The 27,902-nt window shown below is 42.1% G+C and overlaps 2 protein-coding genes across 4 annotated transcripts; both read left to right on the forward strand.

Annotated features, from left to right (window-relative positions):
• Positions 1–265: 265 nt before the first annotated feature.
• Positions 266–9,941, forward strand: sult2st3 (sulfotransferase family 2, cytosolic sulfotransferase 3). Of its 3 annotated transcripts, none has more exons than XM_076738305.1 (6): positions 266–786; positions 4,768–4,976; positions 5,183–5,309; positions 5,438–5,532; positions 6,107–6,287; positions 6,514–9,941. In XM_076738305.1, the coding sequence occupies exons 1-6, from the start codon at positions 651–653 to the stop codon at positions 6,627–6,629; spliced, it is 864 nt and encodes a 287-aa protein (XP_076594420.1). In that variant the 5' UTR covers positions 266–650; the 3' UTR covers positions 6,630–9,941. The 3 variants fall into 3 exon arrangements, with proteins under 3 accessions (XP_076594420.1, XP_076594419.1, XP_076594421.1); XM_076738304.1 differs by lacking the exon at positions 266–786 and adding an exon at positions 2,919–3,057 and having other exon boundaries at positions 6,514–9,935; XM_076738306.1 differs by lacking the exon at positions 266–786 and adding an exon at positions 2,919–3,057 and having other exon boundaries at positions 7,716–9,935.
• Positions 9,942–20,124: 10,183 nt separating this feature from the next.
• Positions 20,125–27,852, forward strand: ncam3 (neural cell adhesion molecule 3). Its single transcript, XM_076737501.1, has 17 exons — positions 20,125–20,373; positions 20,981–21,052; positions 21,164–21,361; positions 21,553–21,690; positions 22,059–22,202; positions 22,379–22,496; positions 23,117–23,271; positions 23,444–23,577; positions 23,795–23,930; positions 24,076–24,243; positions 24,482–24,601; positions 24,839–24,841; positions 25,024–25,151; positions 25,235–25,403; positions 25,575–25,770; positions 25,874–26,002; positions 26,510–27,852. Exons 1-17 carry the CDS (start codon positions 20,307–20,309, stop codon positions 26,550–26,552), a joined length of 2,118 nt encoding a protein of 705 aa, XP_076593616.1. The 5' UTR covers positions 20,125–20,306; the 3' UTR covers positions 26,553–27,852.
• The last annotated feature ends 50 nt before the right edge of the window (positions 27,853–27,902 follow it).

Genomic DNA, 27,902 nt, shown 5'->3' on the forward strand with positions numbered 1-27,902 from the left:
AGCCGGCTCTGAGGAATTTGTATGTGCTCGTGGCCTTCTCTGCTAATTTCTTCTACCATCCTGTCACACAACACACCTCTTCAGTCATTACACCTCGTGTTTTTCCCCCGTCACGTTACTTTAGCTCACTGCCTGCATTTTTTTGCCTCTCTCGTACTCCTCCCTCAGCTGGGGCCTCTGGAGTCCAACAAAGCTCGCATTATTGACGTGTCACAATAGGCTTGGCTGTTACCTAGTACACATACACACTACTTTCTGTTCATGCACTGTTGCTACTTGTGTATGTGGTTGCTAAACAAAATCAAGCTTACTTGTTCGAGAGAGAAGGCTCCACTGACACTGACATTAACCTGACCTTGTGATTTCCAATGAGAATTAGAGGGCTGTGACTCCAGCATCGGGGTGGTACGTACAAATCCTGACTGTGCAGGTTAATGCACACATAACAAGAGCAAGAGTATGGACTTGATCACCATTCCTGCCAGCCAGAGGGGAAAATAACAAGGAGCTCAGGGAAAAGGGACTGTAACAGGAGAAACTACCAGGACTGAGAGAAAGAGAGAGAGAGAGAGAGAGAGAGAGGAGAACTGTGTAGACTACAGGAAGAACCAAGTGCAGAGCTTTAAACCTCTGAGGCAGGCACAATCATCATGTCCTCCTGCGAGTATATTCAGTACCGTGGCATTGACCTGCCCCCTGTGGCTCATAGCATGGAAAGCTTGGAATACGCCCAAAATTTCTCTGTGGAAGACACCGATGTGTTTGCTGTGACTTACCCCAAATCAGGTACAGTGAATCAACTCTCATATCTGTTAATCACCTCTTTTCAGCTGTCACATTGTGTGTGTGTGTGTGTGTGTGTGTGTGTGTGTGTGTGTGTGTGTGTGTGTGTTTCCACATGCAGGCTGCATACATGTGAATACACGTAAACTCACACTGATGCAATATCAAAGCCTGCGAAGGCTTTTTGTGAATTATAGCTCAATAACCAGTGGCCATGTTTTTGCCCTAAAGCACCAGATGTAGGGACTATAAATCAGGTGCTTAGAGACAACTACTTCCAACTGTCTTTTTGTCATTTCTGTGAGGGCCAGCCTGAAAGTCTGTTTCAACACTGCATTTTACATGGAAATCTCCTTCTTTGGTGTTCTCCAAATCTTATTTAGCTCTGTGCAACGCTGGGCAGAACATGTTCAGCACTTAACAGTAAAATCTTTGTCAGTGACCAGATGGGAGGCCATGTCCTCTCAGTGCAGAAGGACTCAGACAATGTCCACTACAACCAGCACAAAGGGTGAACTTGAGACATGGAGACTTGCACTGTGCACCATTATCTGGTTCAACATATTCTATCAGATCAAGCATGTCAGCAAAATTCTGTAGAGGTCAAGAGTTTGAAACACTTCAATGAGAAACGGGTGAAGTGCGTCTGGATCATTTCAGGGAAAGTGGACTTGAGCTGCCTGTCAAACCAATGCTAGAGAGACTGAGAGGACATTTCCTGAGAAAAGACACCCGAAAACAACCTGCCAGTTCCTGTCTGAGGGCAGCGAAGAAATGCAATGCACTCTAGATTTAGCAAGAGTTTTACCTGTCCATAGGGGACACAGCCCTCAACAACTTGGAGGACTGATTTTCAAAACTGGAAGATATTTATGTCCTTTTATATTCGCAAAATAAAACATGTCAGAGACTGTGCCACTTCAGGGTGGCAAACTTTCAGACAACCAAGAGAAACTGGAGAAAACACTGCACAACAAAGATCCTGAGGACTTGGTCCTGGAGGTCAGGGCTGCTGTTCGCGGCTCTCCTGATCGAGTATCTTCATCCCCATTTACAAGGAGCAGCCTCTGGATCTTGATGGAAACCTCAGCATTGCCCTTTGTCTGCTGGTATCTCTTCCATTCACTGCTGCCTCCAGGGAGAGAGCTGCTTCCCTGCACTAAAACTTGTGAAAACCTATCTCAGGTCAACCTTGTCCCAGGAGTGGCTTTCATGACTCTCTCTTCTTTCAATAGCGCACAGTGTGCAAAGGTCTTTTGATGTGAGGACAGTAGCAGCATCTGCAAAATCAATGCCTTATGTGTTGATGAGCAGCGGCCAGAATCACCACTGCATAAGCTCTGAGCCAGTTTAACCTGAGAAGAAACTGGGCGTCAGCCAGCAGAGAAAGACAAAAAACTGTCCTTGCTAACATCAAGATGCTGTTGAAAATCGATAGAGGACAGACAAGGGATTAAACTAACTTAGTCCATCGGTTTTATACTTGTAGTTACCGCTTTGAAAACGGTATGTGTGTGTGAGTTTCTGTGTGTCTGTGTGCGTGTGTCCAATGCGGTTAGAAATGAGTGTGAGCTCACATAAGTGCGAGCATAGTTGTGATACCGTTATCCCACTGACCAGGCGGAGCAGAGCAATGTTTTTTTGTCCTAAACGCTCCCTGAAAATGGAAGTAATGTGCTGCATTCACGTCGCTCCCAATAAGTTGGACTTATTGCCTTGTATCGTTTAATTTATGATGGTTAGTTTGCAGTCAGCTCGCGTTGCTCGGATATATAATTATAACGAAACGGACACAGTACTAATCAGCGATTTAATGAAAGAGAAGCGGCAACACCTGAAAGCATTGAAAGCACCAAAATAACGGAGAACGATACAACAACAACAACAACAACAACAACAACAACAACAACAATAATAATAATAATAATAATAATAATAATAATAATAATAATAATAATAATATGTGAGAGGACTCTGGAGGCTAAAGACTGGGGCACACGAAGTTTCGTTATCTAGTGTGCTCTTTTGTGCGCCCAAATGTCCTAGTTCCATATTTTCCCACACGACGAGAACGCAGCAGGTGTAGCAGGTGAGGAAGCGACACGCCGTGATTTCCTGACTCAGAAGTCAACACAATGTCCTCTGAACAGATGTATATGCTGTATCATGGACTTCTACTTCCCAAAGAGACTCACTGCACAGAGAGCTTGAAGTTTGTGCAGGAATTCACGTTTAAAGACGAGGACGTCGTGGTGGTCACGTATCCAAAGTCAGGTCAGTGTATCCAAGTCAGACTCAAGTAGTTTTTAGTTTAGCGAAGAATCAGGATAAAGACTTCAAATTATTTTTATATCCTTTGCCTCGCAGCGGGCTTATCCCCTGAGGTGCAGAGCACCGTCGGCTTGACCCTCACAACAAGCATTCCCGGGGAGATTTTCGGGAAAGTTTTCCTGACGTTCCTCGAACCGAAAAATGTTTGCCAGTACTGATGTTGTGCGATAGAGCAGCGGTCCCCAACCACCGTTGGTACCGGGCCGCATAGAGAGACTGAACAAAAAATATTTTATTGATCATCAGAGTCTGAAAGAAGTTTTTTTTTTTTTATTTTGAAAACCAGGTGCATCCGTCTGTGCATCTGTACTCATGTCAAACACAGAGCAGCTAAAACTAGACTAATGTGCTCTTTGCTCCCGGTTCTGGTTCATAGTCGAGCTGCAGCGTTTTGAATAAGCTTAAGCCTATCAGTGGATTTTCTTCTGGAGGTCAGTACCCGATGCCAACCCGGGATCCACACTAATGATAATAACAACAATAATAATAATAACAACAACAACAACAACAACAATAATAATAACAATAACAATAACAACAACCCGGGCCGGGATCCAGACCCGGGACTCTCACACACACTAATAATAATAATAATAATAATAATAATAATAATAATAATAATAATAATAATAACCCGACCGGATCAGTACCCAGGATTTCCCTTGGGGATGAATAAAGTATCTATCTATCTATCTATCTATCTATCTATCTATCTATCTATCTATCTTCAAAGCCAATGTAGTATAATCTAAATGATGATGATTAAAAAGGTATAATTTATCACATGAGACAAATTTAAAAGGACAGGAAAAGTGCAATGGAACGGTCGTTCAAGTCAGATTTTCAAGTGAGGTCAAGTCTGCAAACTCGGGCAAGATGGATCTTGCCCGAGTTTGCAGACGTAAACACGCTGGCATGGCAGCAGTGTGGAGGCGCACACAGCATACAGTCAGCAGATGTGATCATCAAAGCTTACTTTATGTGGTGTTTGTGATGTGAAATGTTCTGTAACAACTCTGTAGTTGCCATTTCCATTCAGTTCATTCCTGTTTGACAGAAGTCTTTGCGAGCATGCAGTACAAGCCTGTTCCTCCCATCTCTTTTAAAATCCTGCTAATATGCTACAAACATCAGTTTGCTATGGGTGTCCATGTTTCCCTAAGCAGATGCAGGAAGACAGACAGAACAAGCTGCAGACTGAGACTAGCACCTGGTGTCGTGTGGCCAATGAGCCCATGATGTGTGCTTGAAACAGAATGTGCTCTTGGTTCATTCATTCAGTTACTTTCTATAGCTTCTTATGCCTATCCAGGACCATGGGAACCATGGCCATCCCAGCATGCAGCGGGTTGAAAAGTGAGAGTTGTCTGTGCAGCTGTGGGTACATTTCAAATTGGAGCTACTAATAGCCAATTCAGCATAATTTTAATGGTACCAGTTTGCCGAAATGTAAACAAATATAAGCCAAAAAACAGGGTTCAAGTGGGGATTGTTTGTTTCAGTTTTGTCTGAAGGGTAACCCACAGTGTCAGACTTTGAAGACCACTGACCATATCATTTGGACCATTTAATGCTGCTTTATCGCTCTGTCTTTTCCTTATTGCAGACATTAGTTATAGCAGGCTTGTTACTTGTTACTATTCTCTTCTGCAGGTACAATCTGGATGCAGGAGATCCTCCCGCTGGTGCTGAATGGTGGGGATCTGACGCCGATCCACACCATTCCTAACTGGGACAGAGTCCCCTGGCTGGAGGAGAAGAGGTTAGCAGTGGTCGTGGATCAGCTGACTTCTCCACGAGCGCTGGTCACACATTTTCCTTACCACCTCATGCCCCCCTCCTTCCACGCCTCCAAAGCCAAGGTAAATGTGTGGATACTTCCTGTGTGAATGTCTGTTCTGTGTAGGTGTGTCATCAGCAGCCCTGAGAGCTTGAGTTATTGTACATGAGAAAACACTGACAGATTCTTCCTAAATGTCTGGGTCCATATCTCCTGGAACATCATCCAGGAGCTTATTGTCTGCTTCATTCTGGCAACATCTATCATGGTTATTTGTAACTGCCACAGGTGGTCTATGTCATGAGGAACCCTAAGGACGTCATGGTGTCTTCATACTACTTTCACCAGATGGCCGGATTCCTCGATGATCCGGGAACCTTTGATGAGTTCATGGCCAAATTCCTGGAGGGCAAAGGTCAGAGCATGTGAACAGATTTTGGATGTTAGTAGATTGTGAAAGACAAAGCCATCGTTGTTTGTCATCATTGCCAACGTAGAGTCGTGGTTGACTGCTCTGTGGTCCAATGTCCGTGTTGTCTGCAGTGCTGTTTGGAAAATGGACAGACCATGTGAAGAGCTGGAGACGCACCGAGCTGGGAGACAGAATAATGTACATCACATATGAAGAAATGGTTCAGGTAAAACACTGAAGACCAGATTTGCTGGTTGACTCCATCCATTAAATGTCTTGTTGAACAAAAAAATTGTCTCTTCCAGCAGCAGCCGTGTGGTGCATAGTTCTGCTACAGTTTCAAGAGACAGACAGTATTTTCCATTTGTTATTTCTGTCTTATTTTTAACTCTAGGGCTCCAACTGGAAAACATGTTACCACAGACCAAACTGCAGTCTTGAATTTGCTTTTTTGTCTGAGCAGCAATCCCAAAACCCAAAGGTGTTCAAGTTACATGATATGAAACAGCAGAGTCCAACGTGCAATCACTGTGGTTACACAAAGAAAACAGAGCAAAACAGACTGAGTAAATGTGGTCCATTGTGCCATATGTGCAGAAAACGGTATTAATTAAAATAGAAACTGTTCTGTCACACATGGCGAACGATGACAATCACAGCTTAAATGCCTCTTGTGTAGTCAAGCTGTATGAAGCAGTGCAGCCAAAGTATTGCAGAACGTTCTTCGTATGAGAACGGCCCTCATAAGATAAAGGCCTGATGCTTCGCGTAAATGAATGAATGTCCATGTCCTCTTCTAGGACCTCCCTGCAGCTCTCAGGAGTTTGTCAGATTTCTTGGGCAGTAATCTGAGTGAGGAAGTCATCCAGAAGATAGCAGAGCATTGCTCCTTCAAGACCATGAAGGTCAACAGCATGTCCAACTTCAGCCTGGTCCCCAAGGTTCTGATGGACAGCGATAAATCTCCATTCCTCAGGAAAGGTGAGGCTCCGTGTGTCCATTATCAGTTCCTCTGCTTTGACTGGATTGAAATGTCACCCCGCTTTAAGCTGATCAGGTCGGGTTAGTACAACCCTGGTGGACTGTGGTGTGATCAGATATGCTCCCATGAAAATGTCTGACTGTTTTTAGTTTCTTACTAAACTGATTCCTTTCATATCAGAGATTTATTGCGGTCATGTGATGTGTGTGTGTGTTTTTATGTTAGGTGTTGTGGGAGACTGGAAAAATCATTTCAGCTCAGAGCAGCTGGCCAGATTCACGTCAGTTATTCGCCAAGAGCTGGAGAATGAGAGCTTCCCTCTGCCTTGGAGCTTGGATTGAAACACCGCAGAGAGGGGGAGAGCTGTAGAAATAAAAACCAAGGCCTACCAAGCACGTAGGAGTTTGGTGCAAAATTCCCAGAGTTACTTTTGATTTTAATATTAGTCATATGACTGAATGCTTTTCATTGACTTTTACATAACAACTGACTTCTTTGAAATGAATAATTAGATAAATATCTTGTCAATAAAATCTATCCAGGATGTAAATGCTGCATCTACTGAAGGTCACCCTCTGCAGGAAACGTGTACTTGTATGTCATTTGTGTTAAACCGCCAACAAGGAAATGCTGCTACACCACCAGTCATTTGGTTCCCTCACAGCTGAGCTTATTACACCTTTATGCTCCGGGCTTATATTGTTGTTTTTCTGCCACTAAGCATGATTAAAACAGCCATGATGCACATTGCCGACCTCTTGCTAACTTGCATGTTATCCTAACATAATGTCACTTTTGTACTGTAAACGTTTTTGTGCTGATTACTGCATACTTGTAGTACTGCGTACTTTTAAAATTTGTCCCTATCTATTAGTGCGTAATTACTACTTAAGTACGAATATGCATACTGTTTTTAGTAATAACTACAAGTAAAATTTTTTTGCATAATTACCTAGTAAATGCTTAATTACTTTCTAATTATTTGGTTCATTAAATTAGTTATTTTACAATAACATTGACTGACATTGAATTTTCCCACCAGTTTCAATCTGCTAAATTCTTTACAGAAGATAATGAAAGGAGCAGGAATGTAGTTCATTAGGTTTTAATGATTTATTCACTTTAATAACTATAATGTTATTTTACGCATCTATCCAGTTATACTGTTAGTGTGTTTATCAGACACATTTCTACTTTTTTTATGGGAATATTATTGTAAGTTAACAATTTGATAAACTTTTTTATGGAGTGATTAGTTAACATGTTTAGAATTATTGTTATCATTATTATTGTTGGTATTATTATTATTACGGTCTTTCAGCTTTTTATTATTGAATTGTTACTGAATCGACATTCGTTCCTTCAGTGTCTCACTGTCTATAAGTACACGCACTGTACTTGATTATCTTTTTCTTTTATTCTTGAAGGTCCAGTGTTTAGGATTTAGTGGCATCAAGTGGTGATGTTGCTGATTGCAACCATATGAATACCCCTCGTCTCACCCTTCCCTCTCCAAAGCATCCACAAAACAGCTGGTGTCTGGTTTGTCCATTCTGGGCTACTGTAGAAACATGGTGGTGCAACATGGCGGACCCCATGGAAGAGGACCTACTCCCTCTGTAGACATAAAGAGCTCATTCTAAGGTAACAAAGACACAACTATACTTATTATCAGGTGGTTGTACTCTGATGAAAACGTGCTTATGCATGTTATATTCTACTTCTGCCAGTTGATCCTTTGAAATCCTACACACTGGGCCTTTAAAGTGTTCTCTGTAAGGGATATGTATGTAGAGGTTGGTGTATTTTGGTTTCTCAGCAAACCAAGGAATGAACATTCACCTGAAGGCACAAACTTGCTACTAAGCTGAACTGACCCAGTGAACCCAGCTAATGTCACAAATTTGAGAACTAACTTCCTAAATATGTGACAGTAGCCTGGTTCAGAAAGAAAGTCATTTCCAGGTAAATGTCACTGTTGGATAACATTAATAAAGGTAACATTAATAAAGCATGAATATTTAACATTTTAATGCTCCATTGAGGACCATGTTCAGTCATTACAGGTGAATATCATAAGAATATACCCTGCACTGTGCAGCTCTTTCTCCAGCCTGCACATGTTATGGAATGTATGGTTGAGTCTTACTGCTCTGCTCACTGCTCACACATGCATGGTACAACCATCCCTTTACGTTTTCAGACAAGACGTTTGAGCACGACCTGGTTGGCATGGAGCCACAAAGCTGATGCAAAGGAGTGGTAGATTTAAAAAAAAAAAAATGTCAAGCTTCTAGCAAGTTAAAGGCAAAATTGAAGTTTATGGGCAAAATAGAGCAGAAAGGCTGTAAACACAACTCCATTTCACGATCTGCTGTTCTTTGTTGCACGTGTGAGCATGCGGTTGTTTATTAATGCTTTTATTAAAAACTTGATAACAGAAGTAGAAGTTTAATTAACAGTTTTCTAGAGCAAAAATTACAAAGTGTTTTTACATACAGTAAACCAACTAACACCAATTAATCTATATGTTAAAAGGAACCTTAGTGACAGTATTCATACTCGGCTTTGGATGGCACCTCTACAGACCTTTGTAGTATCATATTTATCAATATTGTGTTCTTGGAATTCTGAATATTTGTGACTTTAAAAGTGTATGATTTGCCCACCGTTCTTATCTCTCAATCTGCATGTTTACATGTTGTGGTGGAAATACAGCGGTGCAGTTGCCTACAATGTTTCGCTGTGGTTGTCTCTTTAAACACACCTGGAGACCAAAGGCAACCGTGTCCAAACATGTCTCAACTCTGCAGGCAACAACAGAGCGAGAGGCACAAAGGGCAGAGGGAGACACTCCTCCTTATGAGTACGAGTCATCAAAGTCATTATTAAACGTAAATGATAGAAAGCATGATTTCACTGACACTGAGCACTTATTTACTTGAGACTTATTTGACTCAACCTGTAGATGGCAGCAAAACATCACCACTGTTTCTGCAGACTCTCAGTAGTCAGTCCCACACAGAATACAACTACAGTCACCCATGAAAAGACCACAGCAAAGACAGTCCGGCAGATTCGGACTGACAGATTCAGAGACACACACACGCACACACAGTCATAAGAGTAGGAAAACTTTATTCGTGAACAGTCTGTGTACACTCTGCTGAGTAGTGCTGCTGTTTGAAACTTACACTGTTTTGGCACACTTAGAATTAAATTAAAAGATTTTGAAAGGTACTCTTTATTTTCAGGGGAAACATGCACTAAACAGTATCACAATACAGAAAGAGGATGTTACAATAAATCTAAAATCTGTTTTGTTTCCTAAACGTTGAGATGTGAATCACAGGCTTGCAACACAGTGGAATTATTCAAGACACATATTTTGCAGAGTTGTGATCACATCCCCAATCACGATAGTTTGTTCCCTATAGCTTGCATAAAGTCCTGAGAAGTCAAATGTATCTTTAGTCCTGGTTTGCCATTAGATGTACTGTAGTTCAAAAAACTCCATGTCCTTGCGTTACAGAAAACATTTCTTTGACAAGCCAAGCAAGACTGAACATTTATGCTACTCATATTAATGAACATGTTTTCAGTTCCACATCAGGTATTTCTAATCAATAACTTTATTAAATACATGTTTACACAAAATAGCCAGACTCTCTTCTTGTGCTCATGTGTTTCTCTATGCAGCCATGAATGTGACACACACCTCTACCAGCACAGTGCGACAGCCTGAGCAGCGGCCATCAATAAGAGTACATTTTACATGATAACACGATAAGAAATTAATCCACAAATTGTGAATTTACATTTATTCAGTCCCATCTGGACAATGCTGACACAGCTGTAATGAGAAACACCACTCACATCCTGCTCTTATACTGCATTTTAAATAAGCTCTCTTCTGTCATGTTTGGTTTCTGAAGGCACACAAAAGCATTTCAATCATTTGTATCTCAATAATCGTTAATTTGACTAAAACCGCTGATAAGTGTTAAAGCACACTCCTCAGTCATTATTTTTGTCCTTAATTTGAGTTTTAAATTGTACACAACATTGGAAAATGTTCCAAATGTAAATAGGAGGAATCAACCCAGTTAAAGAGGTCAATGCAGTAGAACAGCTCCTCTGAGTGTGTGCTTGTGTTTGTGTGTCCCTCCCATCTCTCCGTCCCTTGAGTTCTGACACTACTTCAATTACATGGTGGCCTTTTGTGCCCGGGAGGGGGATTGTGTGTGTGTGTGTGTGTGTGTGTGTGTGTGTGTGTGTGTGTGGAGGCAGACGGTGTGGTGCCTGCTCCAGGACACCCACCTCGCTGCCGCCTTGTGCCCACTGGTCCTGCCCTGGGCTGCCCACAGGATGTTAGCCTGCTTTGATGCCCTCTTCTCATCAACATACTGTAGACATACACACTTACACAAGATAGCCAATAACTCCTCAGAAGATCCTGTAATCTTTTTAAAGTCTCTAACATTCAGTCAGCCGTCATCTAAAGTCTGTTGGCTTCCTCCGCCTGGAGCAATGCTCACATTTATCCGATGAAACTCCAGTTGAGGACAACCAAAAGTTTTTGATCACCAACAGTGTTTGGAATACGGTTCTTAGGTCCAAGGGTTACGAACTTCACACTGTTCATATCTGAGGTCACATGAACCTCGACTCCAATTAGCTTATCAAGTAACCTGCGAAAGTTGTTGGGACGAAGTTGCTTTTACAGTTTGGAGCCCGAATAATTGTTGAAAACTTATTTTAGTTTAGCACAAAGACTGGAAACAGGGAAACAGCTAGCCTGTCTCTGTCCAAAACTGACTAAATCAGCTCTTCAGCACCTCTGAAGTGCAATAATTAACACATTACATCTTGCTCAGTCTGCACAAAAACCAAAGTCTAAACAGTCTGTGTTTTCTGCAGAGTAATGTGCTGGAGTATTTTCTGGCTGGCAGCAATAACTTCCTGAAGTCTCCACTCTCAGCCAAGTAGGCTAATTGTTTGGCACATAACCCCCGGTAAAATGGCAAACTGTCATTTTTACACTTCAGTTTTTGTACTGATTAAACAAAGAAGATACATGTTAAGTCATTCCACATTTTGTTACTGTTGGGCAAAGCCAGGCTAGCTGTTTCCCCTTTTGCACTGTTTAAGCTAGGCTAAGCTAACTAGCCGTCACTCAGACCACACATTTACTCTACAGATACGGAAGCATCTGCACAATATTGATGTGTGAGATCAATCTTCTCATCTAACTCTGAGCAAGAGATTGAATTAGGGTATTTCACAAAATGCCAAACTATTTCCTTTCAGTTATGAAAACATGCCCCACACGTTACACTCACTACCCTAAAGGGTTGAAACTTAACCACAAACCTTGTAATGAGAAAATAAGCTACTTAGATTTCTTTTTCATTAAACCTGCATGCCCTGAAGCTGAACAATTTTATGCATTATGTTTCTGTATAATTTGAATAGCTAAATTGTCCATGCTTGATGTCCTTGTTAGATACATACAGCCCGCTGCCGCCCTCCCCAGGGTCATATAGCCTGCTGTAGACATCTGCAGATAGACCGGTGATAACATACAGTTACAGCTAAACATCCTCTCCTCCCTTTTTGTATGACACAGGAAAGGAGCACTGATGCACCATCACCCTTGTATGCCCTCTTGTTATACAGCCTACAGTACATGGCAGCATGGTGTATAACACTGGGTCTGTGTTTGTCAAGATCCTCCTAATAGATACCCCAATATATACTGTTTACTTTTTTCTTACATAACTGTTGCTTTGTCCTGATTTTTTTTTTTTTTTATAAATACAGAGTGCATCTGTGTGACATCTATCAACATAATGTGTTTACCGTACATTCTTAAGATTGAACACATCCAGGTCCCTAGAATACAACTGATTTTCAAATATTTTAATTCACCTCAACCAGCTCATAGCTGTGAAGCCAGTTTCCATTACGGACCTTACATCATCTTCTTTGTGACAGATGTAGACAACATACGCGTTCTGTCTGGCTGCTATCTTTCCCATCCATCCATCCCTCCATTGTCTGCAAATCCTTCATCCTCTCTTCCATTTACTATGAATGCACCGGCAATACTGACAACACATCAACCACATTTCTCCACGACAGGGGGCATACACAGTGATACATTCAGCCATGTGAATAGGTAGGAAGCATTTGCAGACATGGGAATAACTTAAATTTGTAAAACACACACACAGGCATACACACTCCTCAGTCACGCCCCACCCAGGGTGTCTGCACAGTTCCGGGCCGTGGGGCAATTAGCAGTAATGGCAGGAAGCTAGTTAGCGTTATCTGCTGCCATGGCGGCCTCCACTGGCACTGACAGACCCTGGACCAGTCACGTAGAGACTCGGAGTCTGACATAGAGCCTAGGAGGGGGAGGAGGAGGAAGTGGACGGGTGGTGTCTGTCGTTTTTCCAACCTACTTTCAAAGAAATCACACCCTTTTCTGTGCGACCAATGCCTCGACAGCATATGACAGCTACAGTAGCTTGGAAAAAAGCAATATGTGTGTTTTCACCCACATTTAGTAAGCTGTAAATAAGCAACAACTGAACCAGCTCAGATGATTCCTCAAATTTACAGCATCAGCTCATATACTATACTACAAAAATGACAACGTGTCCCATCTATGTGCCACATGCAATACACCTCCTGCCTGCCGTCACTCCTGTCTCTCCATTGTTCCCGCTGCACGTCTCTCTTCCTGTATGCATGATACTACACACATGCCTTGGAGTGGGTGTGTTCTAGGGGGGCGACAGGGATGACGGTATGAGTCGCATTGTAGAGCGCAAAAGGATGTGGTCGGGGCCCAAAAAAACTAAACAAAATAAACAGCAGAAATCCCTGAAAGAGCCTCAGACAGTCACGTAGGTTTGACCAGCTCCAAGTCACATCATCAGAATGGCAGGCGTACACGGGTGTTAGCGCTCAGGGTCACATTTAGGTTCACTTTGAGCATCAGTCACAGACTTCTTACGTCTCAGTACAAACTTAAAAGATGGGTGCAGGTGATTTTTTGTCAAGTCACACTCACATGTCCATATGTACATTACATATATATAAGTTTTGGTCCCTGTAATTATCCCACCTGTCTGTACTGGCTGTGCAGAGATCCCCTCCTTATGCTATTCCAGTGATTCTGATGGTGGATGAAATCCACAATCCTCATTCTGTGCAAAAATACATTTCAAAATTCAACCAAACTTTACAGGTGGCTTCAACAATTTGAGTTACTCCAATAAAGCTGATTTATTCCAAACGTTCTGTGTTCTTAATACAAAGTATTCATCTTTGTGTTACTATTGATGTGTCACTCGGCAAGGAAACACTGTCCAGAAAATACAACAAGGGAATTTTGTATTTAAAAGATAGGAAGATTGGAAAAAACCCACTTATTTTGTGGCTCAGGCTCTTCTAAAGGGTTTTACACAAAATGAGGACCAACTCTTTACTTACTTTGGAAGCACAGCCAGTGTGGACAGGAGAGAATGATTACAGCGACCAACATCTCTTTCAACAGGTTTTGGAGGACCAGACTTGGCCCAATGGTTGCTATTTCCCCATTTGTGAGAGTGCTAAACAGAGAGAGGATTTACTGTACGTGTTTACGTATGAAATCATCCCTTTTCCCCTCATCAACTCCCCAAGGCAACAGCTCTACAAAAGAAAAAGGTCTCAGTTAACACTAGAGGCCAAGATAAGACTCACTAACAAATAGCTTAGAGTAATACAGCATGGAGAGCTTACGTGCCAGTTCGCCCAACACTGTGTTACCGAACATCTACCTCATCCTCATGAGCGCTGCTGTTCCCGTTTTGACTGACATGTCCTGTACCCACAAGCTCTTTACCAGATCAACAGCCATTCACAAAATATACTCTGTTTTTCCTCTTTCTCTCAACATTAAACAACTAAAAATCCAAAGCACAGCGGCCATTCAAGACAGCGAGTTTTAATGATGTCTGCTAAATGAGAGGCTGCATGTGTTTGGAAGAAAACATCCTTAACGGAAGTTCTAGTAAAATATCAGCTGCTGGCAAACCGCTCACAGCCTGCTGCAGTGTTGACTCGAATTCATTCACTCATGTGATGGCATGCAAAATAAACTATAAGTCAAATAAACAGGCCTCCATTCTGGGAATGGGTCAACAACTTCCCCTTCATTTCAAAATGTCAATGGAAACTTTAACTGAAGTGCCCCATTGTAACAGAAGCATGTTATATGTCATTTTTTAGTAAATGAACTGATGGAATCTAATTTGAATCTTGTCTGAGCAAGTTAATGAGTTTAAATTAAAAAAAGAAAATTTTGTCAACATCTTAATCAAAGACGTGAGTGCAGAGATGCAGGAACAGCTTGCAGGTACTCCGCCTCATTAGGTACAAACCCTTTTCCAAAAAGGTTGGGACATTGTGTAAAACATAAAGAAAAACAGAATACAATCACTTGTAAACAAAGTGTCTTTACCAACAACAGTTTAACAAAGTGTTAAGTGACATCCTTCATCCAATCATGTGTTCACAAAGTGGTGAACCTCTCTCCATCCTGGTTTGTGAACGACTGAGCCTTTCCAGGATGCCCCTTTAACACCCAATCATGATACTATCACCTGTTACCAATCAACCTGTTTACCTGTGGAATGTTCCAAACAGGTGTTTTTGGAACATTCCACGACTTTCTTTTCAATGGAGCATATGTCAGAAAGGATTAGCAAGGTGTCACCTTCTGTTTTATTTAAGTTTTACTCAGCGTCACAGGTTTTTTGGGATCAGGGCTGTAGCTGTTTTGTTTGTCTGCTAAAGATAGTTGATTAGTCTAAGCATGCATGTAAAGATGCTTGGTTTCTAGACAAGCTGACTGCACCCCAGCCTACCATCTGTCTTCCTTCTATTGTTGCTGCTGATTGTATTTTGAATTTCAGTGATGCACAGTAACATTGACAGAGCCGTCTATAGTCTGACTGAACTACGCAGAGTGGCTTCAGATGACAGATTGATGGTGGACTGAATGAGTGAAGAATTAAGGGTACTTCTTTAATTTTAGGACTTTTCTCCTCCCCGTTTCAATCAGAAAACAGACCCGAAATGCTTTCACACATTAGACATGTCAAAAAAAGATTTGAGGATAGGAACTTAGTGGCAAAAAGCTCTACATATAAGCAACATTCTGACAAGATGTCCAGATCCTCAAACTTTGCGGATGCGTCAGCAGCATTTCCCTCAGTCCCTCCATTTGATATAAAATGATGTGTGCTCTGTCGCCAGCTCTCACGATCTGATGTGGCAGGCTGCCTTTTAATTGGCGCGATGGAACATCAAGAGCACATCTGCAGCTGCATCTGCCAGAGTGGGTTTAGATGTTCTAAATGTTCAGATGAAACATCTGATGAGAGACTTAATTGCAACATTCGGGATTGTTTAGACTGCCCAGCTGTTTGATGACTGACATGGCTGGTACCGTAATAGCACTTCGTACCACTCTTAGCCACCACAGTTTCTTATGACAATCAAGGATGCTCAGAGCAAACTTAGCAGACAGATGTGAGAAGACCACGTCTGTCACCTGTCTGTCTTCATAGTATGAATCCACTATGAGGTTCCTGTATGGCAGACAGGTCAGGAAGAGGGAGCACGGAGCAGGAAATGGTCCTGGTCGCTCCCGTTGTGGAGGTGCAGGGGTCTGGCTAAGTGCCGGACCGGTCCAGAATAGACGTGATACACACACATGCGGTGCACAGGAGAACACACTGTAGTGTTTGTTTATCAGCTGTTTATGTGACAACAATGGTTGGCGTACACAGAGGTTTTGATGACCTCAAGGCGACTCCTTTATTGTCTTCTGTGTGTATAAATATAAGCTGGATAAATATAGCGAGCAGCAGTCACTTTCACACTGATGACAACAGAGAAAAGGAAGTATGTCTTTTGTTTTTAAAGCCAGTCTGCAGCTATTTTAGTAAGGCTGATAATTCTACTGAGCACAAAGCGCGGCTCTGCGTGCGAGGAGTAATCACTACTTGGATTACTGTGACTGTGATAATTAATAAGTTAGTAAAGTAAATAGTAAATTCAGACATAGATAGATAGATCTGAGCGTTAGCCATGCTGGGGGTCTACATACACTCATAAGCTGAGTGAACTGGAGCATCACATATTTTACAGCCAGGCTTTATAAGCTGTTATGTACTCTCTATCCTTTTAAATATTCACCCTAACCAAGTTATAAAAACACAGCTGCAGCATAATGATTGATGTATGATTGCTCCTCATTTTGATGTACTTAGTATTTAAATTTTTGATACAGTTTTCCTGTCAGCAGTGGAAATTTGATTTAAATTGTTATAAAATATAGTTCTGATTAATTTCTGTGGAAGAGTTGGCATATGTGAAGGTTAATCTCTGTGTTTAGTCTCAAATGTTAAACTCCGTGACTCTGACACCAAGACTGTGAATCTGCATCCATCCATATTATGTCCATTCGTCCATACACAATATTGCAAACAACACTGATGAGCCACTCACTTGGCTCGAGACGTCATTACAGCACTTGTTGCATTTTGCATATATGTATCATGCTCATACAATCATGGCAATCAGGATTGTCCATGACGTTTGGTGATTAACATACTTTCCAGAATGGACAAACGATTGTTAATATTTTTCTCAGCTCTTCATGAAGGATGTTCATGGTCTGGACCGCCAAAGATAGCATCTCATGAGGTGAGGAAAAAATGAGTGATGTTTAGTCTTCCTTCACTACCTGGCTTGTGAAAGGTACGGCTTTAGACCGCACTGTTTACTGTGGTTCTAATTATATAACCCACTGAGCCGAGCTTATCTGTGAAGTAAAGATACTTGAGGAAATGCACATACACACACACACACACACACACACACACACACACACAGGTCTGTTCTGTTCGCACAAAGCGGAGAGCGAGGGTGTGTTTTCTCCAGTCACGAGAGTCTGTCTGTCAGTCTGTCTGTCTCTCTCCTTCCTGCCTGTCTCGTCCTCATGTCTTCAGCTGTCACATCATTGTTTCTGTCAGTCTGAGTGTTACATGAGGCTGCACTTGTGCATACACTGTTTTTGTATGAGCGCAGACACAAAAATGTGTTACGTAAATGGATTCCATTTTTACTGTATACAACGTATTTTGTGTATTGTCTGTGTGTTTGTCGACAGAATTGAAAACAGACACGCCAGCACACTGTACATGTCCACAAGCAGACGCCCTGCCGATGTGTCCCTTAGCAAGTCACTGAGTTCACGTTCATCTACTGTGTCAACATGTCAGCATAGGTTTAGAAGAGTTTTCATCAAAGCTCTGTTCAAAAGTAGATATGCCACCTCTGGTCACCGGACAAATTAGATTGTTTTCCAAAATCTACCCTCCTTATCCACTTAAGCACTCAACACAGAGCTGAGAAAGGCTCTGTTCCAGGCTCCCACCTGTAGCTCATTAATGTCAAACTGAAATAAACAAAATAAACAGTGACAATATTCCAAATTTTATAGCAAATCCCATTTTGATATTCAGAGTAGGCCTTATTCTGAATGGAGCATTTTCCAAGTACGACATGTGAGATATACCAACATTATTAAGGTTTAGGAGCATACTTTGGACATGCCTACAGCACATTCAGAATATGCATCTCAATTGAAGTTTTAACCACAGATGGAGACACACAGCCTCTGCCCCGTTCACAGTCAGCTCTGTGCGTTGCCTCAACAACAGTTTGCAAGGTTGTTGTAGAGGTACGTGCACAAAAGAAAAGTCTGCATTTCCTGTCGGAAGGAGAAACACACCTACTTTTAAACATTATGAAATACTTGGACATCAGCAGGTTTTTGAATTTGGGCCAGAAGACTTAGAAACCATGGTCCCTGTGTCACTACATGAACATGTTCATGTATCTTCACCATTTGTTGTTGAATCCTGCTCAAAACCAACGCGGACATGAATTTCACCAATTTTATCAATTATCAGAGTTAGCAAGAAAAAACGCAGCTAAATTGACAGTGATGTGGAGCAGCTGTCAGTGTGTGCCCACCCTTGTTAATGGCCCTCGTTAACAGCCCTCATTACGAGCACACTCCATTCTAATGAGCCATAATAGCGCCTCCTGATAATCAACCTGATAGGTGGCCCCTTTGGACTCTATGTCCTTTGATTGGCTTGGTGGACGGCGGCGTGGACACACTGATAGGCTATCAGGGGAGAGGTGGGAGGGGCAGGCTGGCTGTTGGCCAATAGAAGTGATAGGACCCAGAGGAACAAAACTTGACTGGCAGCAGGCAGGTAGATGAAAGGGCAGTGACGTCAGCCGTGTGCTCGTTTGTGTGAGAGTTTACGTGTTTCAGTTAAGGACGATCATTTGACCCGTTAATTCCAGGCTTGTTAAAACATGACGCAGCAAATGTCGGGTGATGACCAAAACTGACGAAAGAGTTTTCTGATGAACCCACAATGTGATTTTTGCAGGCTGAAACATTTTGACACGTCACAGACTTGCACTTTCTTAGTGATTTTAACCAATACTATGCAAGCACATGCTTGCTCTCTCTCTCTCTCTCTCTCTCTCTCTCTCTCTCTCTCTCTCTCTCTCTCTGTGTAAGCTTGATGCTGACTGGTTCCAGGATGCTCACCATCAAAGCCCTGAGCTGCCATCAGATCATGTTTGTTGAGCTTTGACAGATGACTGATTAGACAAAGCTACATTGTGTGTTTGTGTGTGTTCCCAGTGAAGCTCTAATCATGATCAGTGACCACATCCTGAAGTGAATCAGGACTGCGCAAGAGCACACACACATATCAATCTGCTGCTCGCTAACAGAAGTCAGTAGCTCTCTCTCATTGTGACATCTGGTCAAAGACATTTCATTTAGCTGCTGTGGCCTTTACTTTACAGCAGTCATGACAGTGTGACAGAGTACAGTACTACAGGACCAGGACCTGGAACTGGAGCAACTACATGGAATTCAGATATTATTAACTTTATTATTTGCACCTGTACTTTTTATGCTATGAGAAAAAGTCGGCCTCTTACACATTAAAGTCTTTGAAGTCTATTTTGATTTGACTTTGACTTGGCAGCTTAAACAAAAGCTTGTGCTGGAATAAGATTTGGAAAAGATAAAAGTCGCTCGATAGAAACGATCAAATTCAGTTCCTTTTGCAATCACAGAACATGGGCTGTTTTTCAAAGTTAAGGATATGCTTCCTCTGTAGTAGAGGGGGTGTCACTGGGGTTTGTTAAGGTCGGCGTCTTAAAGGAAGTGCGTTTTCAGCACGTGAGCGATGGCAGTGCGGTGAATTTGGCATACGTGTTTGTGCTCGAAAACAATGTCACCCTTTTCAAATGAGAGGGGAAAAAACGATGGAATGATAAAAATATCTTTCCCCATCTCTTCTTCCCCTGGGGTGCTGCCTCCCCTGCTATCATCCGGTAGCTTGGAGAGAGAGAGAGAGAGAGAGAGAGAGAGAGAGAGAGAGAGAGAGAGAAAAGAGGTAAAAAATATAGAAACATAGAGACAGACAAAGTATAGATTGGGACCAACGTGAGACATAGGAAAGGAAAGAGAGGGACAGACGTCATTCAGTCACCTCCCATTTGTCTTCATGAATGACCAACAGTAACCCTGTGGGATTAAAGGATGAGAGAGCAATGCTTCCTCTCTCCCCCTTCCTCCACCCTTTTCTTGTTTCCTCTCATCTCTGCTGTGGCCCTATATAACCCCTGACACAGACCCTCTCCCCATCATAGCTATGTTGGGTGAATAGGAAGCAGCAGGTGTCTGCATGTCAGCGGGAGACTGAGTTACAGATATTTGAAGTTTCTTTTTATCATAGCAGATTTTTAGTGGGTGTTGTAAACTTTGTCAGACAAGCACTTTTATCTCCAGCTGGGTTGATTGCACAGCTTTGATTTGAAGTCATATAGGACTGGTAATCATCCGCCAGGTGAACATGAAGAACCAATCAGCTCTCATCCTGAGGACGGCCTTGCTGCTGCTGCTGCTGATGTACGGCACAGGTAAGATCTGTAGACGTTGTTGTGATGAGATGTTTTGATATATGCTGCATAGCTGAGATATTGAGACTGCGAGTAAATGCAAGTTTATGCTGGCATTTTAAAGTGCAGGCAGTCAGTAACTGAGGAAATCTGAAGCTTTCCTCACAAATCTGTATTAACAGGGAAAGTCTGGATTTTGTTCTGTTTGAGTGTTCGGTGTAAAAGCTTAAGATCTAAGGTCTACTTTGGTGGGATATAAAATGTGATAAAGCAGAATAATATTCCAACAACAAATATTAGTATTGTAAATTTCTAATTAAAGTTACCAGCTACATTTTACTATCAGTTTTGGTTCATATATTCACTTCTGATGACCTACATGTCAGTTGCTTCAGACCACATCTGTCTTTTCAGACTTAGACGGATAAACTCACGCCTGAAAAGCACAAAATACATGTGTTACATCAGTCTGTTTTTTAGATTACAAATGACAAATAGTAATATTCACCTTGACTCTAAAATGGGTATTTCTGCTGTGATGTGGATGTTGCATCAATTTGTTTTGTCATCAGCTTAATCTGGCCAGAACTATCAGTTCTACAATCATTGTTCTTGTCTCCTCCTCTAGATGCAAAGATGGAAATCATTACCAGTAATCCAGATGTTCCGGTAGGAAACGAGATCTTACTGTTGTGTAAAGGTGAGTCTTCGTTTGATGGCTCATGAAACTTGTCCATGTGAGTGACATGTTTCAGATTGAGCCTCTTCCAGGAAATGAGCCTCCACTCTGTCTCTCTTCCTCCTGTCCCAGCTGGAGGAGATGGAGACATAACGTGGCAAAAGGATGGAGAAGACATCGATGATGAAGAAAAGGTGTCCAAGGTGGATGAGACCTCCTCTAAACTGATCATTAAGAAGGCTACGATACAGGATGCGGGCAGTTATACCTGTCTGTGTGAGTTCGACAACGGACACAATGACAAGATTATGATGCAGCTGTATGTTCATGGTATGTAACACCTGACTGCACACACATACTTGAACGCTGAACATGTCCATTGAAATCTTCAAGATGCTTATTTTCGGCGTACGAGGTCTTGTTTAATGAACCAAACCCTGTTTATCTTGATGATGATAGCACTCGTTTTGTTGCTTTATTGTGTGCAAAATAAGCATCTTAAGCCTCTCCTCTTTTGGCAGAGGGTCCATCATTTGGCCGCACCACCACCTACCATGAGTTTCTGGAGGGCACAGATGGTGTGGTGCCCTGCCTGGTGACTGGACAGCCAGCGGTGGTTGTTCACTGGCTCAGAGACAAGCAAGAAATCCCTTCAAATGGTATGCCCAGCACCCAGGGACAGTCTTTGATCTGTAGATGTAGCTCTTGTCAATATTCCCATGACCTTTACACTGATATGCTTTGTATTTGAGTGAGCACTTGCTTTTTACCCATGATTGTATATCATTTTGACAATCCTGCAGAAATATCTTTTAGATTTGTGTCTGCTATAACTAACATCAAGGCTCTGCAAGAGTTCAACGATTCTTGTGCTAAATAGCATAAAGAGCTCTGCAGTGTACTTTGTCCAGCTGCACTTTTATGGCTGAATAAGGGGTTTTCACCCAGAAATATAACTGTCTTTTTTTATGTTTTTGTCTCTGCCTTTGCTTCTTTCCAACACGCTCTGCATTTTCTCTCACTTCAGGGGGAAGGCGTGTGCGTCAGCTGCCTGATAACACGCTCTTGATTGAAAAAGTGAAAAGAGAGGATGCTGGGACGTACGTGTGTCAGGCCCAGATCAGAGGAAGGCCCATCTATCAGCAGCTCTCTGTCTCTGTTGTAGTCAACGGTCAGTGTCTTTTTCACACCATTAAATAGTGGTAGGGGGGTAATCAGTGACACAAAGATCCTCTCTGACTCTTGTGTAACACAGTGCTGAGTGTCAGGGACTCTGCTGATGAACGCATTTTGTATTTCAAGTAAATGAAATATAATGTTTGCTTCAAATATAATTCCCCCACGCAGCTCCTCCTACTGTGCATCTGAAGGAAGAGCAGAAAAAAGTGTTGGCTGGACCAGAAACCAATGTGTCCTTGCTGTGTTTGGTGGACGGTCTACCAAAACCCAACATCACCTGGACCATGTAAGTCCTGACTTGTGGAGAGTTGGTTACTTTTTGTGGCCCCATAAATGTTGCTCAGAGAGGTACATTCTGCATCAGTGTGTTAACAATGTACAAGTTTAATATGGAATTAATTTAGCTGATCTAAACCTGTTTCTCTCTACTTCTTTTACACCACAACAGAAGTCTAATGACTAACAGTATGCGTTATTTCTCAGTTGGCTTTTTCACTGCAGTTCATTGCTATCCTTCATTTCAGCTGACTTAAATGTTTTTTCTAAATATCAAATTGGTTTAATTTTCAACCTTAGCTTCAGACAATCTATCATCTGCAACAAAACTGTGTCACTTTGTGTTGATATATAGACAAATGCCCTTGACTCTCAGCCGGCTTGTTGCTATTGTTGCATAGCATCTTATCTGTGTGTCAGAGGGTGAAAGGAGACAAATTTCCTCATCAGTTTTGTTACTATTCTGAAGTATCGTCTCTCCCTCTGCTGGCCTCATTCTTTCTCTTATCCTCCATTAAGTTGCATCTGCAAATATCTGGGTGACATAACACTGTCTTTTGAATCCATATGAATAACAAATCCCTGCGACATTACTCAAAGTGTATTTTGCTCTCCACTTCCTGCCCCCAGGCCGATGACAATTGACCCTTCACACCATCACTTTAACTCAGACCGCAGCCAGCTGACCATAACGTCTGTTGCGAGGGCTGACTACGGAGAGTACATCTGCACCGCCACCAACAAGATAGCCGAGAGCAGTGCCACCATCATGCTTCATGTTTTTGGTTAGTTGAGTTTTTTATTGTTTTTCACATTAATCATCAGCATGACAATGATTTTCAATTGATTTACTTTATCCAGTTGAACTATACTGACACTTGGACATGTGTTGCTCAGCATTTCTTTAAACTCTAGCGAGGTGGTGACTGTTATGATAAGAGAGATGTTGTATTTCAGAGGCCCCAGAGGTGTTTGTGTCAGCAGAGCAGCAGAGTGTGTCAGTGGGTCAGCGTGTGTCTGTGTCCTGTAACGTATCTGGCCATCCTCAGCCTGAGCTACACTGGCTCAACAAGCACAATGGACGCACACTGGTAAGAGTGTATAGACACATACACACACACGCAGTTTTGAGCAGCCCCAGAGCTGCCTGAGCTATATGACAAACAGCGCTCCAGTCAGCTCCATGTTAGAGCCTCAGTAGCCTTTAGCACTGTCCAGCTCCTCCAACAACATGAAATCTGAGCGTTACAGATTTATGTTTGGTCTCATATTTGATTGGATGTTTCTTTTTGTGCCTCTCCCTGTCAGGACTCTACCTCTGCTCGTGTCCGTGTTGTCGATGGTGCTTTGGTGATTGAGGAGGTGATGCCCTCTGATGGTGGACTGTATTCCTGCATGGCTGTCAGTGTCTCTGGAAATGCATCAAGAGATGTTGCAATATACAGTAAGAGTCAATGTCTGTCTTTGGTGTAGGAAAAAAGTCATAGATTTCATCTTCACTTATAATCATGCACCTGACTTACAATTCTAATATTTGTTTTTCTTTCTTCCATCCTCCCCTCCCTCCTCTCTGCCCTCCTGACTCACAGCCGAGCCCAGTATGCCTCACTACCTGTCAGTCTCACCTGGACCAGCCTCAGTCCTCTTTGCCCTCAAAACCCTGCCCATCAGTGGAGGAACACCAATCACAAGTTTCATTCTACAGTGGAGGCAAAGTGCAGCAGAACAGTGGAAGGAGATCGCAGCCCCAGTTTCAGGTTAGACATCTGCTCCTCAAACAGGCTTTGCAGTGGTGCATCATGACTCAAAGAGAAATCAGTCAGTTAATCGTTTCTGCTTTAAAGTGCTTAAACCATAAAATCTATCCTGCCATAAATACCTAAATAACATTTAATCATGCACATCAACTGATGTTGTGTCTTTCTGTGTGTGTGTGTGTGTGTGTGTGTGTGTGTGTGTGTGTGTGTGTGTGTGTGTGTGTGTTTGCTATTGTAGGTCCTCTAGCTATCACCAACCTCAAGCAGTACACGACGTACACAGTGCGTATGGCTGCCTCGAATGCAGTGGGAGTGGGACAGTTCTCAGACACAAAGGCAGTCCGCACACAGGGAATACGTAAGTGTTACACACACTGAACCCATATTTCATGCAATGTGTGGAGCACAAACGTTCACACATGTATTTGGTGCACAGCACATGTCTAGTAAGCAAGGTTTTTCCTCCTCATCTGCCATCACTAATTTATCTTTTTTTCATCTCCCGTGCTAACGTTTCCATGACGTCATCATCATCTGCCTGATGTTCCTTCATGCTACTGATGACACCATGTAATCCGCTGTCATCCATCTTCAGAGGGTAAATTACACACAGTCACCTACTCAACTGTGAAACAATAAACTGTACTACTAAAAACAATGGCCTGTATAAGTAGATACTTCTAAATCCAAAGACGAGGTGTTGATTGTTATTCATGACTGTTGAATTTGAATGCATTGTCATCAGCTCTTTCCTTCCTTTCTGCCTCCTGTATCTTGTAGGTGAACCAGACAGTCCAGTTGTGTCAGTTGATCGGATGAAAATAGAGAGCAACTCCTTCTCTGTCCCTCTTAAACAGATTGATGATGGTGGATCTCCTCTGATGCACTTCAACATACGATACAGACAGGTAAGAGACGGTGTGATTCTGTATGTGAATGGCTCTTTTTTTGGTGCTTTTGTTTCCTTCAGGGCTCTCTTATGCTCTCTTAGGATAAAGAAGGCACAGAGTGGAAAGAGATGGAGCTGCCATCCAATACTGACTCTATCTCCCTTCAAGACCTGCCTTTCGGCTCTGACTATCAACTGGAGGTGACAGCGGTCAATGCTAATGGTACATCTGTCCCTGCCACGTTCAACTTCACCATTGGAGAACAGCCTGGTATGTGACCCCCCCCCCCCCAACAAGTCCCCACACCATGCACTTTAGCCAGGACATGTGGCTTAAACTGCGAACTGGGAGCGCTGACAAAAATGCGTTTCTTGCCACAATGAGGATATTTTCCATACTTTCAGTTAGGTCATCTTGACTCTCTCATGTGTCCCTCCAAAGTGAGCAGCCGCAGCATGACCAAAGGCAGCGTGGTTGGCATCGTCATGGTGATTTTCCTGCTGGTGTTCCTGGTGGTAGACGTCACCTGCTGCTACAGAAATCACTGCGGCCTGCTCATGTCCATCTCAAGGAAGCTCTTTGGACAGAAAGTCCCAGGCATGAAAATGCTTGAAGACGGAGAGGGAACCACTAATGGGTAAGTAGAGGTTGGAAAATATTTCCACAAAATAGAATTTCTTTTTTTTTTTGTAGATCGCCAAGTTGTCATTATCATATCTGAAATCTTTGTGTGTGTGCAGAGAAGTGAAGCTAAAGGGTATATCCATTTCTAGAGGCAGTATACAACTGGCGGGGGTTCAGACGTTGACTAAGGAGGGGGGGCAGCTCACAGAGGTCACCTGCGACAAAGCCTCCCTGACAAAACACGAGTATGTTCATTCACACCCATAGACATCAGACCATCTCACCTCTGTTTAAATACATGCTCTAGGCTGTTTCCCTTCACCGTGTCTCCAGACAATTGCAGGAAAGAGCAGTAAAGCAAATTCTGTGCTTTCATAAATGTTTTTCCAAAATCAATGTGACCAAATTGGTGTCAGTGCTCAGCCCCATACACAGAGCTGTTGTGCAAATGTGCAATTGAACAGAAATAGGTTGTGAAGACTTTCATGTTGAAGTCAAAGACTAAATTTAGTTAGGAGCAAAATACCACTGTGAACATCTCCTAGATCTGTTTGAAAGACAGCCAACAGCAGTGTTTGACTTGAAGAAAATCTAATCTCATAGCATTTCTGCTCATCTAGACAGTCACACAAAGAGCCAATCTATACTAGAGTAAATGATTAAATAACTCCACTTTTAACTGATTGTTATTTTCTATGCAGTTATACGTTTTTATATCAATATCTCACTGATGAATTATGTCTTTCCTACAGGAAAATACAGCCAGGTAGAGACCTGCCCAAAGCCGATGCATGAGGCCAAAGAACTGGAGAAACAACACACTTCTCATAAACAACAAGTAGAAATCAACCAATCACTCGGCCTTAATGAGTGACTCAGAGCAACCAGCCATCTCTACACTGAATACAACTGCCATGGGAAGGGTCAAACACACCTGACAGACTGCAGGGAAAACACTCACTCACTGGGCTGTCTCAGGCGTCTGAGCTGTTGGAGTGAGAGGACAGTGGGTCCGTGCTCAGCCTCTCCCGACAACACTGTCCTCTCCTCAGCTTGAAGACCTCCCAGCCTCCAGATGACGTGAAGGCTGACAGAGGCTGCAGGAGACTGTGCCATTTAATAGTCTTTTGTTGTTCTGTCTGCTCTCATTTAGATGAGTCCAAGACACAGAAGACACAATCTCCTTTCACAGGGTAATCTTGATGTCTGTGTTTTACAGGGTAAAATGATCGATAATATAGATAAATCCTCAGATTGCTCTATTCTCACAACACGTTTACTGCATTTTGAATGTTGTACACAGACACAAGGTCTTATTTTATTTTTCTCATTCAGAATCATATCATGGATATTCTGTTTAATGCAGAGGGTTTTTTGGCATTTAAAAATACGTGTCTATATTAATGATGTTTTTTCACATGTCTTTTAATTATTATTAAGTTTTATTAACAGTGCATTGTGGCTGCTCCTCTGATTGTTATGTAAGCCTGAACATCTTATTTTCTGAGTTTAAATAACACTGTATGCTAATACTGAGCAGTATTTTAAAGGGCATTTCAGCTTAAACTAAACTAACTAACCTTAATGTACTTATTATTCACTGATATTTATTGTTTTTAAACCATACATGAGAGATATTTATCATGAGAGGCTTTGAACTTGAAGCCATGTTTGACTTTGTAGCCAGCTTTACTGTTAAGCACTTTTTTGTGAAAGGATTTTCATATCGTCGGCAACTAACACTGGCCACATAGGGGACCTGTGATTAAAAGCAACTTTTATTATGAGAGCCTCCTTTAAAGTACCTGTAATAATAGGCAACATGTATGAAACAATAGTACACCTAACAAACTGACTAATGTTCTAAGTTATTTTGTATTTATAGTCATATTAATACTTACGATAATCAAACATGTTAAGTGCAAAAAGCTTCAACTCTGATATTCTTTACCTGACCGTATTAATGAAGTGTTTTGAGATTATTGTATTCATTGTATTGAACACTGTACATGGTTGTATATACATATTTGCATTTGATATAAAAGCATAGACTGTAACAGCTTTGTGTATTTTGTGCTCACCAAGTGAATGTTGGTTTTGTCATGTTAGTAGCACCTCATTGTCACATACAGTAAAAGTACAAAA

Source organism: Chaetodon auriga, chromosome 8 (genome assembly GCF_051107435.1).
Source record: "Chaetodon auriga isolate fChaAug3 chromosome 8, fChaAug3.hap1, whole genome shotgun sequence".
NCBI classification, from domain to species: Eukaryota; Metazoa; Chordata; class Actinopteri; order Chaetodontiformes; family Chaetodontidae; genus Chaetodon; species Chaetodon auriga.